Source organism: Suricata suricatta, chromosome 14 (assembly GCF_006229205.1).
Source record: "Suricata suricatta isolate VVHF042 chromosome 14, meerkat_22Aug2017_6uvM2_HiC, whole genome shotgun sequence".
Lineage (NCBI taxonomy): Eukaryota > Metazoa > Chordata > Mammalia > Carnivora > Herpestidae > Suricata > Suricata suricatta.
In genome coordinates this window covers 56,867,190-56,885,677 of record NC_043713.1, presented here as the reverse complement: position 1 = coordinate 56,885,677, position 18,488 = coordinate 56,867,190, and the positions used below count along the sequence as shown (strand labels likewise).

At 37.8% G+C, this 18,488-nt stretch overlaps 1 protein-coding gene across 2 annotated transcripts in view; it reads right to left on the bottom strand.

Moving 5' to 3' along the window:
- NDUFV2 (NADH:ubiquinone oxidoreductase core subunit V2) overlaps positions 1-17,933 on the bottom strand; it is a 32,828-nt gene extending 14,895 nt beyond the window's left edge. Inside the window, exons 1-4 of one of the 2 annotated variants that reach the window (XM_029922508.1) lie at positions 17,719-17,933; positions 13,289-13,342; positions 1,861-1,926; positions 12-74 (exon numbers count right to left, since the gene is read on the bottom strand). In XM_029922508.1, the coding sequence (XP_029778368.1) occupies positions 12-74; positions 1,861-1,926; positions 13,289-13,342; positions 17,719-17,772 (237 nt within the window). In that variant the 5' untranslated portion in view covers positions 17,773-17,933. The remainder of the gene's footprint in view (positions 1-11; positions 75-1,860; positions 1,927-13,288; positions 13,343-17,718) is intronic. The other variant, XM_029922509.1, reaches the window with a different exon arrangement.
- Positions 17,934-18,488: the final 555 nt, after the last annotated feature.

Genomic DNA, 18,488 nt, shown 5'->3' with positions numbered 1-18,488 from the left:
TTTTGTCATACCTTATAGTTTTCTGGTGTGAAATCAAATGGAATATCTGGGTTATTCTCAGGAGTATCTCTGTGCTATACAAAAGAAAAAAAAAAGTTTTCAAAATTACCTCAAAAGAATTAACAGCTTTATTACTATACTATACCGGTCATTTAATCTCTTCACTTTAGGGGCACCTGGGTGGCTCAGCTGGTTAAGCATCCAGCTCTTGATTTCAGCTCAGGTCATGATCTCATAGCTCGTGAGTTCGAGCCCCACATTGGGCTTTGCACTGATTGTGCAGAGCCTACCTGGGATTTTCTCTCTCTCTCTCCTCCTCTCTCTGCCCCTCCCCTATGTGCACACTCTTAAAAAAAAAACAAAAAACCTTTAATCTCGTTGCTTTAATTCCAATGTAACAAATATCAATCTATCCTTGCATCAAAAAGAATGGTTAATTATTAAATACACATTTGAGAAGTATGATTAACAAAGTAATGTTAACAGAATTAAAAACTTTAGAAAAGTTTTAGAAATCACTCCTTAATGGTTAAGAGAACTAGCTTCAGAACCAAAACCAAAAAAAGTGTTATCCAACTTGATTAGAGAATACAATCTTTTAAAATTTATTTTTAGACAGCGAGAGCGAGAGCGAGAATCCCAAGCCGGCTCCACACTGTCAGTGCAGAGGCCAACGTGGAGCTTAAACCCACAAACTGTGAGTTCATGACCAGAGCCAAAACCAAGAGTTGCACATTCAACTGAAGATCTTTGAATGTAATTACCAAAACAAACCAATTGCTGGGACAAAATTACAGCAATTAAGACACAAAATTCTGAGTGTGAACATAACTTGCATTGCTCCAAAAGAGTGCATCAGATGATCAAAAGGACCCGCTACTTTAGGTTACGTACAAAAGCACCATCTCTTCCCCACATAACAAAAACTAGCCAATCGCAAGAAGCTGTATTTCTTCTCCATAAAAAGAGCAGGTGCTCTTCAAAAACTGACAAGAAATGGCACGTCAACAGGAAATAAATGAGTCACAGTGAAATTAACACTCACATCAATTAATGTTTAGTATGAACAAATGAACAAAGAACTGAATCCCTTACGTTAACTCTCAAAGTTCTGTTTTTTTAAGGATACAAAAGAAAGAAAATGGAAACTTTGAAGAATGATCTCAAATATGTGGCAAATTTTCTGTTTTTATACTCACTATAAAGCAGCAATCAACTCAATGGTATGGCTAACTCACTTATTAGGATTCGGCCTGGAAATAACTCAGTTAACAAAACTCTACCACTGACTCAAAATCATCCTACAAGTGCACCAACTAGCCTTTAAACAACACAAAATTAATCCCTGAAAACCGCACCTTGTAACAGAAGGGAGAAATATCATTATCTTTTACTTATACAACTAAGCTACGGAGTTCATTGGCCTCTACCTGGAGTTAAACCCTATAAAGCAAAAATATAAAGGCAGCCACTAATATATTTACTGTATTACTAAAGTCCATGAGTTTCAAATTGGTACCATTTTGGGATTCCCCAAGTTGCAGCCATACTATCTTTATTCAGCCAATATGACTGATTTTTAAGAACCCAAAGGGAGACTAGAAATAGGGTTAGGAATTTCACCAAAAATAATCTACATTCTTATTCCCAGAGTTGCCCTGGTGTCAATTTGAACTTGAGAGGTTCAACTGCAATCATACATCTTTTGAGATGTAATGAATTCAATTAGCGATATTTAAAACACCACAAGGGCCAGCATATACCAAAGACAAGGGTGTTTAAGATAATTCCAATTTTCACAATAGATTCACCCCAATTTCCCAAAGTCTTTTCATTCTGAAGAAATCAGTCATTACTTACAACAAATAAGGCTCCTCCAGCTCCATTTTGCACAGCTGTCTTATGTAAATTCCTTATATGTCTTCCCTAAAATTTCAAGAAAGTTTCATAAGTCATAAGCCTTAATAAATTTTCATGAGGAAATACTTTTAAGATCCATAATTAAAAATAAAGAATCAACTTATATAAGTAAAAGATCTTAGGGGATATGGTATACTGTACTATACCCTTCCATCTCTATCTCAGAAGTATAAGGAAATGGAGATCCAAGGTAAGGTTATTGATTTGCCTAAGGTCACACATGGGTCCATGGAAGAACTAGGTCCATAACCCATGGAAGGAGTAGGTTCACAACCGATATCTCCTGAGTCATATATCCTTTCTACTAGACTCTTGTTGGCATATGTTAGGAGAGTTAATGTTCCATTAATTTACAGCCTTTCACTTTTGTCTGAATCAAGTTGGATGCCAGCTTTCATTTACTCGTGGGCTTTAATAAATATGTTTTCATTCAATACAAATGAGTCATATGCACAAATGAGTCAAGTGTGTCCCCTTTTTCAATTCTTTGCTGAATTAGTTTAGAAACTATAGCCATAAAGTTTCAGAAAGCTGCTTATGATGCTTTGAATTGACCATAGTCAATTGTTTTAGAAGAAATCCATTTGATTACTTTCTGCTGCATTTCATTTCTTTGCCCTGTTGCTCCCAACACCCCTACCCTCCCCATAGCCACCAAACCCAATTCAACCACTATTAAATCCTGGTATTTCTGAGTTCTGCTTATCACAAAGATGGTAGAACACTGGATTAAATAAAGCATAGAACTAGTGAAGAGTTGGGACAATTCAAAGAAAGCAAATACAACAGAAAAGTAAAAGCAGTGTTGCATAACACGATCATGTATTTAACTTTTGCCTAAGCCCAAATATTTCAGTTGAAGAAATAAGTTTACATAATACTTGCTTAATTAACAAGAAAAGATCCAAGTACAGAATGTGAGACATAGGTATAAAATATGGGAGTACGTTTCAGGGTAATGGAATAGGAAGGGGAGAATTTGATCAGCTAAGTGGTACACAAGGGGTTTCTACTCTGTTGTTTTTGTTTTCTTTCTTAGGCAGCAAATGGATACAGTATTTATTATATTTTTGCTTTTTTGTGTCTGAAACACATAAAACTTAAACACACACACACACACACACACACACACACACACACACACATCAAAGAGATAGCTTAGTTTCTTATACTTTTTTTCAAGTTCTCCCCCAACTGCTCCAGGGTCAATCTGTGAATTAAATACAAGGTTATCCTTATAACCCTAATTTGCCTGTCCATAAAACTGAGATAGAGATAGACTGAGATAAACATAAAACCAAGGCCACAGTTCCCAAACGATACTGTTAAAAACAACATCCGCCTAAGGCTTTGGAAAATTAACTGAAACTAAAGTTTAGGAGATAGAACCTACAATCCCTTTAGCTGAGAATTTTTTTTAATCAAAGAACAAATTTTACTGAGTAACATTAGTGAATTACCTAAATTTGGAGCGGAAACAAAGGATTTCATAATAAAGTAAGGAAGGATTAAGAGAATGGAGGGGCATCTGGGTAGCTCAGTTAGGCATCCAATTCTTAGACTCCTGACTTCAGCTCAGGTCATGATCTCAGGATCCTGAGGGTCCTGAGATGGCGCAGGCTCCAAGCTGGGTGTGGAGCCTGCTTAAGATTCTCTCTCTCCCTCTCTCCCCTGTCCCTCCCCTACTCATGCTCTCTCTCAAAAAATTTTTTTTGAAAAAAAAAAAAAAAGTTAAAACATTTTAAGAGAATGGAGAGCATCCAGTCCCCTCTCTTCCTAACTTCTGAACCATTTTTACTGGCTCTTTACCTACTCCCTCAGGGAAGATGGTCCTCAGGGCTCAGGTCTATCCTAGGTTCTTTCTCCATGGATTTTTTGCCCCTGAAGAGCTTATTTATTCTTATCTATGAACTCCATGCTGATGATTCTTGAATCATTCTTGACAAAAAATAAACAGCCTGAAGAAATCATAAACACATATATAAGTCAATGAGAAAAATGAGAAAATATATGAGGAAAATATATGAATTCAATGAGAAAAATATATGAACAAAAATGTCAATATGATTTTTAATGAACCAATAATCTAAAATATGCATTTTTAAATGAGATAACATTTCCAGCTACCAAATTAGCATTGAATTTTTTTTCAAAGATAATAACTCTGCTGAGCATATGGAGAAGTGGGCATGCTTATACATTAGGTAAAAACTGATAACAGTCTTTTTAGGAGAGCAAATTGACCTAGTATATAGATAGACTAAAGAAAGTTTCCATATTTTAACTTAGTAATTCTACTTTTAGAATTTTATTCTAAAGACTAGTATAAAATGAGGATAAAGGTTTAGAGAAATGTTCTCTGTATTGTTACAGGAAAATACAAGCAGCCAAAAAGGCCAACACAGAAAGCTTTCAAATATTAATAATTCCAACAAAAATTATAGTATTAAAAAAAAAAAGTGTTTCCTATTTGAGAGCACATACCATGAGCACGAGCAGGGGAGGGGTAGGCAGAGAGAGAGAGAGAGAGACAGACAGACAGACCGACAGACAGACACAATGAGAATCCCAAGCAGGCTCCATGCTCAGAGCAGAGGCGAACACTGGAGGCGTGTGTGTCTGTGTGTGAAGGCGGTCATGACCTGAGCCAAAATCAAGAGTCAGACACTCAGACTACTAAGCCCACCCAGGTGCCCCCCAAAATCTTATTATGTAGCTACCAAAAATCCTATTTCCTAAAAATAATGACACTGAAAGATGTATTTGTGCCACAATCATAACTTGAAAATATCAGAGTTAAATGAAATAAAAAAGTATAAGCTACCATCCCAATTATATTCAAAATAGACACTAATGAAAAGATTGGAAGGCCATAACAATTTAAAGTGCTAACCTCTGTTGTATGATGTTAACAAGATTATAAGGAACTCTTACTTTCAAATCTATTTCTTAAAAGTATTTTTTTATGTTTTTTTACTTTTTCTTTTTTGAGAGACAGGCAGAGACAGCAGGAGCAGGGGAGGGTCAGAGAGAAAGGGAGACACAGAATCCGAAGCAGGCTCCAGAGCTAACTGTCAGCACTGAGGCCGACGTGGGACTCGAACCCACTGACCATGAGATCATGACCTGAGCCGAAGTCGGACGCTCAACCAAATGAGCCACCCAGGCGCCCCTCAAATCTATTTCTTATATGTTTCTCCATTTTCCATGCTTCCTATTCAGTATGGACTGACAAACCAAATATCTTACTAAAAAACATTCATCAAGTACAAAATAAAACTTAATACCTCTACTGTTAATCCTATTTATCCTTCCAACTTTCCTACATATTATCAAATTAAACACCACCAATCTGGGGTGCTGGGTGGCTCGGTCGGCTGGGCAGCTGACTTCGGCTCAGGTCATGATCTCACAACTCATGGGTTTGAACCCTGCATCGGGCTCTGTGCTGACAGCTCAGAGCCTGGAGCCTGCTTCTGATTCTGTGTCTCCCTCTCTCTCTCTGACCCTCCCCCACGCACACTCTGAGTCTGTCTCTCTCAAAAATAAATAATAAAATGTTAAAAAAAAATTTAAACAACACCAATCTAAGTTGAAATAGCTTCTGTTCGGGGTCAGTATTTGATCCTGTCCTCATTATTCCAGGATCTGTCCTATAACTTTACATAAAATGAAAAATACAGGAAAAAAATACAGAGATAATCTTGAAAATTGGTCTGGTCTCTGGGGCTATGTATCTATATATTGGAAAATCTATTTTGAGGCACTGTCTGGCTGACCTGTAATATGCACATGAATTTACACACAAACACACACACAGACACTTCTACCCAAAATTATGTGTTTTTAAGTCCAAATCATTGAAGGCAGATTACTGAATGAGGTCAGGAACAAAGCAGCTATTTTATAGAAAAAAAAACACTGGAGTTTCAGATTAAAAAAAAATTCTTAATTTGGGTTTAAATCACCACTCTGCCACTTACTAACATGTGACTTTACACAAATATAAAATATATATACATTTTATATATTTATACTATTTATATATTATATAAATATTTATGTATTTACACAATATATTTTATATATATTTATATATCATGTATAAAAGTACTTAATATTTTTAGGCCTCAATTTTTGCACCTATATAAAACAGGTATGTTCATTTTGTGGAGTGTTTTGAAGCTCAAATAATAACGTTTTTCTGAAAGTTATTATATATATATATAACTTATTAAAGCATTATCACATCTGCTTAGCTGATATGGGGTTAAAACATTTAATAAATGAAGAATGGAAGATTTAAATACAACTGCATTTTAAGAATTAAACAGATTTTAAAACTGCACTTGGTTAGCTCAGTCTACCTAAAAGGCACAGTCACAGAAGAACAGATTACTGAGAGCTTCCTAAATTTCCACATAATTATTTTTATTATTTATAGCCTCATAAGACTATCAATTTTTCTGATGAAGATATAAATGGTTGAAAAATACTTTCTCCTCGCTCATCACTGAAATTAATGTATAAATCTTTTTCTTTTTTTTTTTTTTTTTACTTAAAGAGGAAGAGAAAGTAGTAGTAGTGCTAGTAGACAATTTTCTAGGGGTGTGGGTTTCTGCACATCCTGCACATGAGCAGAGGCACTAGCCACTGACAGCTTTTGTTCCATGCCATCTTTTCACGGATTTTTGTAGAGTATCTCCTTCTCGAGCAAAGGTTGGGCGAGTGGTCTTGTAACTGGGGTTGGGTTCCTCAGTTGTGAGGCACAGCATTCACCTAGGCTGCTCCAGGTCACTCCCATGGGATGTGAGGGTGAAGGAAAACCAATTGGAACACGAAGCTTATGCTGGCTGGTAGGTCCTGAGTATTAAAGTCCTCTGTCTCTGACCCAGGAGTCTCAGTCAGTATCCATTAAACTGAAGCAGGTTAACTTGTTAGCTGGCAAACAGGGTAAAATCTCAGAGCCTTCACAGTTCTTGACAAGAAAGGTCAAAATCTACAAATATGCCAATCTGCATGTCCCACTAATTTTTCAAAATATAGAAATTACAAAAGAGAGAGTGAATACAGAGATATTACAAAAGAAACCAGTAAAAGTGGCTGTCTCTGAAGAGGGGGGATCAAGGATGTGGAGTGGGAAAGAAATTTACTCTTCAATATATGCAACATATTTTTTATACTATACTATATATATCCTTGAATACTGTTTTAATTACTTGCCATGTATATATTTCACATTTTTCATATTTTCATATACATTTCAATTTTTAAAAATGAGTAAGTCTTTAGTCCTTTTTTTCTCTCTTACTATGCCCACTCTATTTCAGACATTATTTCAGGTTACTCTATAAAGGTTATAAAGTATAAAGCATTACTCCAATAGCTTGCGAGCTGACTCTTCCTCAGTCCAAATCAACCTGCCTAATGTCATCAAACTATGCGTTAAAATACCACTTCCTTATGGTGGTCACCATATGAAAAAAGGACAAATACAAACAGGAAGTATCAATTCCATCCTTTCTAAAAGTCACATTTTCCACATTCTCTTATATCTCAAGAATTGGGATCTATCACTGATACCTAATATTCTATAAATATACTATATACAGAAAGAATATAGCCAAAAGGTGAAAAGCCCAACTCTGGAGCCACATTCCTCTTCTGTAAAATGGGAATAACAACACTATGTACTTCATAGGACTACTGTAATGATTAAAAGAGATAATCCATGTAAAATGCTGCTTGGCACATAGTAAGTACTATATTAGTGTTACCTATCATTATCTATAGCAGTACTATAGGTCAGGCACTAAGCTTTTTACACATTTAACTTTCATGCAAGATGGGTATTATTTCAAGAAAATAGAGATTTAAATGAGATGAAAACTTCTCAAGATCACATAACTAATTATTGGTAGAACAAACATTAAATCTATAAGGTTATGGCCTTATTATTAGCCACTGGAATGGAACTATTTGATGAATTCAGAGCTCTAGAAGAATAAATCTAGGAAATCAAAGAGTTTAAAAAAAAAAAAAACAGGAATGCATCGATACACAGGGAGATAGATTAAAAATGAAAAGACCGGCCTCTTCCATTGGCTCACCATGTTCCCATTTAGAGACTGAGAGATGTATGCATGTCCTCTATGTAAAACAAGCTATTTACTGTTTTTTTCTAAGGTCTTTTTTGAAAACCAGTAAATGCCACTGTTCTGTTCGTATAGAAAACCTAAATATATACACATTAAGATAGCATTTGAGCAACTTAATTTTGATATCTGAAGCCAACTTCTTCAAAGTAGTAGAAAAGAGGCTCAGATATTTTGTTTATAAAACAATAAACCAAGCGAAAATAGGGTAAACTGATAAATATTAGCCCTCATCAAGTTAGCAAGTAGCCATTTTCAAAGCTACTCTGTATTTTGAGATCTTTAAAAACTTCACCTATTTTATATTCATTATAACATCCACATCAGACACTTGCAATAAAGGAATAAATAATACATGAAAAGTCTGAATTAACATCTTTGCACTAGTTAATAAGCCATTTGATTTTAGCTTCACCTTGGAATGAATAGGCATTCCAGGACCCATTATTGGTCTTAGAACTAGACTTAACTAGGCTGGACTGATTTGAAGAGGAAGTGGAGATCCCCCTCACCCCGCAGAGTCTGGTTTCTCACTGAATTCGGATGGATCTATCCTTCAATGAATTCCATTTGAATTCAGTGAACGCCAGCTGAAAATTCAAGTAACTTTTTTTAAACCGACAAGAACATAACTTGACATACAGCACACAATTAATAGTGGGCTTCAATTCTAGCTTACTCTTTTTTCAGAATGTTGAAACACTTCTGAAAAATGGAGAAGATTCACAGCAGTCAAATAGTGGCAGTGTTTTCTTTGAAAACTCAAGTGGCTTTGTGTTAAGTATACTTCAACATACCTTTTTTCACTGACTCCTCAAAAATATATGTACCTATTATTTTTTCCATTTTACTTTGAAAGAAACTTAGGCTCAGAAACAGTAACCTGCCCTATACCACACAATTAATGACAGGGATGGAGTTGGAGCCCAGGCCTTTTGGATTTGTTCTCAGCTTGATTAGCCCTTCCCGCTTTAATCATCATTTGCATTACCAATACCAGTAGCTCAAAATGACAAAAAATTTAAATTTGACACTTCCACCCACTCCCCAAGAACAGTCTTTCATGGTCCCTACATTTGTCTTTTTAGTTTCTTCTGTTGCTCAAACATTAACAGTGTCCACTGTTCACTTTTCAGTTCTATCAGACATTTGCACAATAAAAGGCCACATCCAGCCAGAGGAACTTAATAAAGGACTAATAAAGGACGAGGAAGCTGCAAAACAAAACTGACAAAATCAGTAACCTAATTAGTCAGAAAGACAGGACTAAGGTCAGGCAATTGAAGTTTTCCTTTATTAGAACCAATTCAGGCAAGGTGAAATATACCTTTCACACTACCCCAAACACTTACAGATTAAATCCACAATATATGTATGCACTGGAGGGGGGGGGGTGTCTCAACTCACATGCAAAACATCTGGTAAAGGGAAAGTGACATTGGCTCTCAATGTACTTTCCTCCCAATGTTCACCAATTACTACTCGCCTATTACCTATAGCCTCCCCCCACTGCCAGCTTAAGCAAAAGCCCTTTCTTTCAGCTGTCTGGAGCAAAGACATGCAGAGAAAACAAAAAGCTCCCAAGAGTCTTTATGTATAATACATTCAGACTAGGTATTTCCTACATTTTAAATAAAAGTTTTCAATCCATTTTCGTTTAATGGATGAGCTAACAGTAATTGTGAAATCTATTTGAAAGATACTGATAATAAATACAAGTGCTTATTCTGCATCAGATACTGTGCTGCAAACTTTACAAATACTGTAACTCATTTACTCCTCCTAGCAACCCTGCCATATAGGTATTATTATCATCCCTTGTTTTACAGATGTGGAAACTAAGGCTAAAAGAACAAAAGAAAACACTTTTCCTAGATCACACTGCTAAATAAATGAAAAGCCAAACATAAGTTTTCCTGACTACTAAAATTAAGTTTTGTTTTATTTTCAAATATACATGGGAGGGCTCTTAGAAATGCCTTCCAAATAAAATTCCATCAATAATTTAAAAATGTTAATTCATATTAAATAAATCTGATTTTCACACAGTGAACTGATAAATTTGGCCAAACTATATAACAGAAAAGCTACCCAAAAAGCCCAGGTATCACAGGAGCATGACAGATTAAGATAACCATGTCAGGGGCGCCTGGATGGCTCAGTCGGTTGAGCGTCTGGCGTCAGCTCAGGTCATGATCTCATGGTTTGTGGGTTCGAGCCCTGCATCAGGCTCTGTGCCAACAGCTAGCTCGGAGCCTGGAGCCTGCTTCAGATTCTGTGTCTCCCTCTCTCTCTGACCCTCCCCTGCTCGCACTGTCTCTCTCTGCCTCTCAAAAATAAATAAAAAACATAAAAAGATAACCATGTCAATGGACACAATACTGTCTTATTCTGACCATAAATTAAACAAAGCACTCTTTAGATATGTAAAGTTCAATGTGGATATAAACAACACTCAGATATTCTAATGATAAGAATACTTCCTAGAAATAAAATGTCCAAATATCATTTTAGTCAGTAGACCTAGGTTCAGTCATACTTTTACCAATTATAGTATAGTAACCTTGGGCAAGTCACTCTACTTCTCCATACCTAAGTTTGCTTACCTATAAAATTACAGAAATACCTATCTTAAACTGTTAAAGATGAAATGAAATGAAATATTTAGCAAAGTATCATTATAAGTACTCATGTACTGGCCAGTAGCATTATTATCATTATTATTATTACTGGAACCTTAATTAAACAGTAACACTCCAATTTCCCATTATCTTTTCTTTTTGTGCCCCATAAAATGAAGGAAATAAAAAGGCCAAGCAATAAGCCTCAATAATCACAAAAACAAATAAGACCCTAAATAATTACAAGTTGACTATAAGAGCAAACATTCATTTTCAAAAGGTTAAGTGATCTGAAGAGTTTTTAACCTAAAGAATTAACCATAAGGGTTGCCTGGTTAGCTCAGTTGGCAGTCAGTTAAGCATCCAACTCTTGATTTCGGCTCATCTCAATGGTTCATGAGTTAGGGGTCCATGTCCACTCTGTGCTGACAGCTTGGAGCCTACTTGGGATTCTCTCTCTCCCCTTCTCTCTCAAAATAAATAAGCATTAAAAAAAAAAACTGGTAAAACTTAAGCACAATTTTTTGTTTAACTTGAAAATCAAATAAACATGAACAAATGCTCTACAAATGTAAATTGTTTTATTTTCTAGTCCTAGGGGCTAATACTCAGATAAGCATATATTGCTTAAAAATTTAGTACACCTGTGACAAGGTGCAGCTCAATTATGTGTATTTTTAAAAACTGTTTATTTATTTATTTTGAAAGAGCAAGTGCATGCATGAGAGCAGTGGAGGGGCAGAGAGAGAGAGAGGGAGATAGAGTGCCAAGCAGACTCTACACTGGGCTCAATCTCACGACCATGAGATCCTGACCTGAACCAATGAGTTGGATACTCAACCAACTGAGCCACCCAGGCACCCCTGAAGTATGTATATTTTTTTAAAGTTTATCTATTTAGAGAAAGAGATCGGAAGCAAGCAAGAGAGTAGCAGAGAGAGAGAGAGGGAGAGACAGGAAGAGATAATTCCAAGCAGGCTCCGCACTGTGAGCACAGAGCCCCCACGTGGGGCTCCAACTGAGCCTTGAGATCATTACCTGAGCCAAAATCGGACACTTAACTGACTCAGCACCCTAGCACCCCAGGTGCCCCAAGTATGTGTATTCTTAAAGCATCATAGATGATTCTTTTAATCAAATTTGGGATTTACTGCTTTAAAGTATATGGTATCTATATCCTGGCATGCAGATGATGGATTTTATGGTCTTCAAAATGTAAGGATGCCAAGAACAAGAAATTCTAGGCTCTTTTCTAACCCAGACTCTCTGGAAGTACTGAGGGATACTAAGGAATATTTTGGTCAGTGATAATGAGGAACTACCATGATATCTCCTTAGGAACAAAACTGTATCAATCATGACTAAAGTTAACCTCCTCTTCTTATCCCCTCTGCTCTCTTCCCTAAGTATAGTGAAATCACTTTCTTAGTCTCTGATCACATTGACAAACTTCTTTTATAGCACCTATAAAATTTAAATCTTCACCATACACACCATTTTCCCTCAGTAAACTTGAGCAACTTAAGAAAAGCAGATTAAAAAGAAGAAACAAAAAATAGGACTTGCAAACAAACCCAGTTCAGGCTCCTACTGCTGTGTAATTTGGGGCATATTTGTCTGGTAATCTTCAGCTGTCTCACCTACAAAGCTGCTGGATAACACCAGGCAAAGTATCCCACACATAAGGCATTTTCCTTCTCCACCAACAAGGCAAAGAAAAAGGTGTTTAAGTATGTTAAGTATTTAGTGCCTGCTGAATGAAAGAAATCTCCTACAACTGATTTTTTTTAATTTTTTTTTTTAAACATTTATGTATTTTGGAGAGACAGAAAGAGACAGAGCACAAACAGGGGAGGGGCAGAGAGAGACACACAGAATCTGAAGCAGGCTCCAGGCCCTGAGTTGTCAGCACAGAGCCTGATGCGGGGCTCGAACTCACGAACTGCAAGATCATGACTTGAGCCAAAGCCAGATGCTCAACCAACTGAGCCACCCAGGCGCCCCACCCTACAATTGATTTATAACATGTTTCCTGATCTGACTCCAAAAGCAATGGGTGAATCAAGTTTTCTCAATGGAAAACCAAATCGATATGGTCAATGAACCTATTATTTATTACCCAATGCACTAAGCTGTTATTAAACACTATGCAAACAGAAAGGAAGTACCAATATCTATATCTTTGAAATGGAGACAGAGTTCACATCTCCAATACAAAAGATCTGAATTTGTAGTATGCAGTAGCTGTCTGCTAAACCTCACTGAATAAATAAAAATTTTACTTATTTTTTCTTTCCCCTGAAGTGTTTAAGGCCATGGCAGGCAGAGTAATGATGCCCCAAAAATACCCACTTCCTAATCCTGGAAAGCTGTGTATTAGTATGCATAATAAAAGAAAAAGAAAACTATTATTGCAGATGGAATTAAGATTACTAATTAGTTGACCTTAAAACAGGGAGATTCCCATTCAGGATTATCAGGGTGGGCCCAAGGTAATCATAGGGCCCTTTAAATGTGAAAGAGAGAGCCAAATTAGAGAGGATAGGTCACAAATGATGGATGCAGGGTCAGTGATGTGACAGCTTAACCTACCTTTGCTGGCTTTGAAGATTGAAGAAAGGAGCCAACAAATAAGGGTAGCTTTTTCTAGGAGATAGAAAAGTCAAGAAAACAGATTAGGGGCACCTGGATGGCTCAGTCAGTTAAGCGTCTGACTTTGGCACAGGTCATGATCCCACGATTCATGGGTTCGAGAACCTCCATCGGGTTCTATGTGGACAGTTCAGAGCCTGAAGCCTGTTTCAGATTCTATGTCTCCCTCTCTCTGCCCCTCCCCCACTTGTGCTGGGTCTCTGTTTCAAAAATAAATAAACCAAAAAAAAAAAAAGAATTCTTTTTTAAAAAAAGAAAACAGGGGCGCCTGGATGGCTCAGTCAGTTAAGTGTCTGGCTTTGGCTCAGATCATGATCTCATGGTTCATGGGTTTGAGCCCCACATCGGGCTCTGAGCCTGCTTCAGATTCTGTGTCTCCTTCTCTCTGACCCTCCCCTGCTCATGCTGTCTGTCTCTCAAAAATAAATAAATAAACAAACAAATTTTAAAAAAAGAAAGAAAACAGATTGTCCTGTACAGTATTCCAGTAGCTCTGCCAACACCTTGATTTTAGCCCAGTGAGATCCATGTCAAACTTTTACAAAATCATAAGACAATGAATCTGTTATGTCACCAAGTTTGTGGTAATTTGTAATAGCAGCAATAAAAACACTGATACAAATGCCTTAAAAAAAAAAACTCCTTTAGAGTCCTTGAGCCAAAATGGGCACTGCAAAATCAAGTTTAATCATCACTAATGAAATGAGAAAACAGTCCATTCTACAAAACTTAAAATTTAGAAAGAAAAATGCCACCATAGGAGGTTCTACTTCTATAGTGGCTGAGTAGGTATTATCAGACCAAACCACTAACAACTATAAACACTGGACAAATTATTTTTTAAAAACTACAAAAAAAATCAAAATAGTTTCTGAAGACATTGGAAAATTACCAAATGCAGGCAGACACCAAAGGAAGTCTATACTTAGAAGAAGCCAATGAAGGTTTTTTGGTTTACACTTTATATCTTTTAACCTGAAGATAGGCCCAAAGGCCCCTCGTGTGCTGGGCAACTAAAACCAGAAGAGAAAACCTGCAGTCTTAATGGCTTGAAGAACCACAGGACAGTTTGGGACAACAACAGGCATGACAAGTGCGAAATCCCAGAAAAGGAAGAGCCAGAGAGAAGCCCCAAATTCTGTGGCTGATCCCAAGCCATGCATGCACATGGGCCAACTCCAGGCAGCCCAGCTAAAAGTGAACTGTATTTGAGCTGCTGCCTACAAGAGAGTTGGATTATAGTTCAAGTTCAATTGAGTTAACAGCCTGCCACCACACTCAGGGAGAAATTAACAAAATCTAGAGTCTCTATGATTTATTATTCACAATGTCCAGGATACAATTCAAAATTACTCAGTATAAAACAAAACAGCCTATTTTTGGAAAGACAATAAATGGAGATTATCACACTATTTAAAAACTGCTACACCCATGTTTACAAAAAAATCTTCAATGAACAAAAAGATCAAATAGAAACTATAAAAAAGAACCAAATGAAAATTCTGAAATTGAAAAAAAAATTCTAAAACTGAAAATACAATCCTTGAAAATGCCACTCACTCTTAACTGAACTCAGTAGTGGCTTGGGAATGAAGCAGTGATGAGCTGCAAAGTGGTGTCAACAATTCAAAAAGCCATGGAAAATTACTGAAGAGAATAAGCCTATTCTGAGTATTTACTACTCCGTAATACACACTTTTTAGACAATTCTTGACAATCACTCCAAGGGTTACTATACTTTTGACAGAAAAGAGACTCTGAGAGATTAAAAAATATGGTTCAAGGTCACACAACTATTGTCTTGCAGGCACTTCTATACAGTTCTAAGTTATGGGTACTTTTAAATCAATGATGAATTCAAGTCTGTGGCTGAATAAATTAGCTAATACTGCAGAAATTGTAACAGAAGCAGCAATTTCTTTGAAAATGTAAATGGTTTTGTTTTCTTAATGGTTTCTCTTTTAGGAAAGGAACTTTATTAAAAGGCACCTCTTTACTCGCACATTTCCTAGGTCATTCTGATATTCCACTATTTGGAAAAGGTTCTAAGGGCCTGGTTATAGAAGTTATAGAACATACTAACAATGGAATGCTATGCAGCATTAAATGTGACAGTATAGAAATGTTTACTGGTAAATAAAGTGGATCAACAACGTTTTATGGGGAAAAAACTGGCTACAAAATAATATGAACAATACCATCAATTTTTACCAAAATAAATTATAAGGTTAATTATAGACACAAAAATGTTAACATTATTTCAGGTTGATGAAACTATGGGTAATTTTTATTTTTTGAGCTTATTCTGTTTGCAGTTCCCAAAATTATGTTTTCTCTACAATGTATTACTTGTAATAAAATCAAACCTATAAATCAAATCATCATGCTGTACACCTTAAACTTACACAGAGATGTGTCAGTTATTGCTCAATAAAACTGGGGAAAAAAAGAAAAACAAAAACTTAGACTAATTCATCAACTCAACAAATATTTATTGGGCACATACTACATACTGGGTAATATTTGTACAAAGAAAAAACTGTTGCAGAAACAACAGATTGTCTTCCACTATCTGAAGATATTCTTCAATTTATACCTCTAGCCCTTTCCCTCAGAATCTGAAGAAAATCTATCTGTACTCTTATTTGTAGCCTTCCTACTAATAGACAAGGTCTTCTTCACCTCTCACCTGGGGTTATGCTAGAGCCTGTTATCTATTTAATCTCCCGGCCTCTGGCTCCAAACAAATGTATTCCCTCACTCCATCCAGTCATCTATCCAATACAGGGAAACCTGACCATGTCCCTCTGCTTCTCTAAAATCCTTCACTGACTCCACACAACATCTAAGATAAAGCCAAATTCTTTGGCATGGCATGCAAGGAGTTCCAACACTTGGGCCCTAGCTTATCTCCAACAATGGGGTCCAGCAACACTGCTTGAGGCTTCTTATAAGCACCAAGTTTTTTCTTGCCAAGTATCAACAGCTTTTTCTTATGTTGTCCTTCGCAGCTAGAATAGCTCATCATCAATTTTAGTATTGCCTCTAGAAAAAATCTTACACCACCTTCAAACCATATTGACCATATTCATATCTCTTACCACTGTACTCTTACACCGTACGATTTTTACCTTAAAGTTTCAACTCCACAAGAACAGGGACTAAGTCTGTTTATCTGTAATATAGGGAAACAGTACCAACTATGAGATTTAGAATGTAAACATTTAACACAGTGTTTGGCAAATGAAAAGTAGTCACCAAATGTTACCTATCACTATTATCCATATTGTTACCTGCAGCCCAGCAGTGAAGCAGGACCTCAAATGTTTATTGAACGACTAAACTCTGCAAATTGGAATATTCCTCCCGTTTTATGACCAAGAAAAGTAAGTGCAAGAAAATTACAGCCCAATGTCACAATGCCAGAAAAGCGGTGAAGCCACCATCCAAAATAAAGTCCAATTCTAAAGCCCTGAACTATTCAATTCTACTACGCACCATCTCCCTCTCTTCTGCTAAAAACTGACTTAATCTTTCTATTTTACTGCTGGGGTGGGGGGGGGAAGGCTCCCTTCCAGTAAATGATGTAAAAATTGCCATTCCTGGAATCACCATTTCTAAGTTAACTTGAATGAGTGTTTCGATTCAACTTCCTTGCCTAAAATAAGAGCATGTACTTGGATCTCAAAATGTTTCGATTCAACTTCCTTGCCTAAAATAAGAGCATGTACTTGGATCTCAAAAGTTTGAATAGCTCTAAAATCCTCTGGGTGCAGCTTTTCTAATGGTGTTCTTTCAGAGAGTTAATGCAATACTATTATTTATGGAACTTTCCCGATATGCAAAACAAAACTGCGGTAAATCAAACACCTTGCCCTAAAGAAACGTTCTTTAAGCTTTCAACCAGCAAGCCAGAGTCTACAATTTCAGAGTTCTTTCCAGTGCGCTACTACCGGCAGCAACAAGGTCACCAGGCTTGATGTGCAAGGTGCCTCCTTCGTGGGCGGGGGACTGTAGAACCTCTCAGGCCGACAGAGGCCAGGCTTACGTTCCGCGCTGGGGCGAAACGGCAACAGACCACCGGGCGGCCCCTCCTTCTTCCTCTCCTCGACTACACTAGGCGTAAACTTCCCAGTCCTGTGGGGGAGGCCACGCACCCGCGGCAGCTACGTCTGAGACCCTCCCTCGGAACTCCTCGCTGGCGGTGGAGCTGCGGCGGCCTTCCTGAGTGAGGGCTAAGGCCGCAGCGTCCTTGCCGCCGCCTGCAGGCCGTCCACAGCCCAGGGTTCTCGTGTGCCCACCACAAAAAGAGACACCGAAAAATAAGGGAGGATGGCGGCAGTGCCGGGGCTCATTCCGAACCTCCTTACCCACGGGGCGGTGAGGCCTGCCGCCTTGGCCCGGAGCGCCGCGGAGAAGAACATGGCGGACCGAATTGTTGGCCTTTCCCTGCGGCACCAGGCGAGAATCCCGAGCGAGCCTGGGACGCACGGCGTGCGCGCTCCCGAGCCGAGGCCTAAGGAGTCCAGGGCGGCGCGCCCCTCCCTGCCAGGAGGCGGTGAGGGCACGCGAGGTGCGCGGGGGCTGCTGGGGCCCAGTGGGCGGAGACTTCCTCGCGGATGGGCCTGGCGTAGAATCGCTTACGCCAGGCCCGTAAAAGGCTGGGTCCCGCAGGCCGCTGTTTGGGTCCCTACCTTGAAAGGAAGCGTCAGTGAGCTGTTCCTTGGGCTTCTAGGTAATGAAACGCCGATCTGGATTTATGGGGTGAGCTTACCTCCTGGAGAGCTTTATGGGAATTTAACCACTTTTTTTGGGTAGTTAAAACTCCGTTGCACCCCCCCCCGTAAATCATATTTTACAAGTTATACAATTGAAGATGCAAAAGACTGTCATCGAGTGAGCTAGACACCAAAAGACTTGTTTTCCATTCTTTTGATTTAGGGATGCGTGCCGACACTTTTAAGGGTGAAATGGTAGATCTGGAATTTGCTTCAGCATAATGGAGATTCAGAACAATGGAAATAGAAATGAAACAGTATTGGCCATGAATAATGACTGTTGAAGCTGCGGTAGTTCTCATGATTATTCTCGGTACTTTTGTACATGTTAGAAATTCTCCATAGTAAAACTTAAAAAAAAA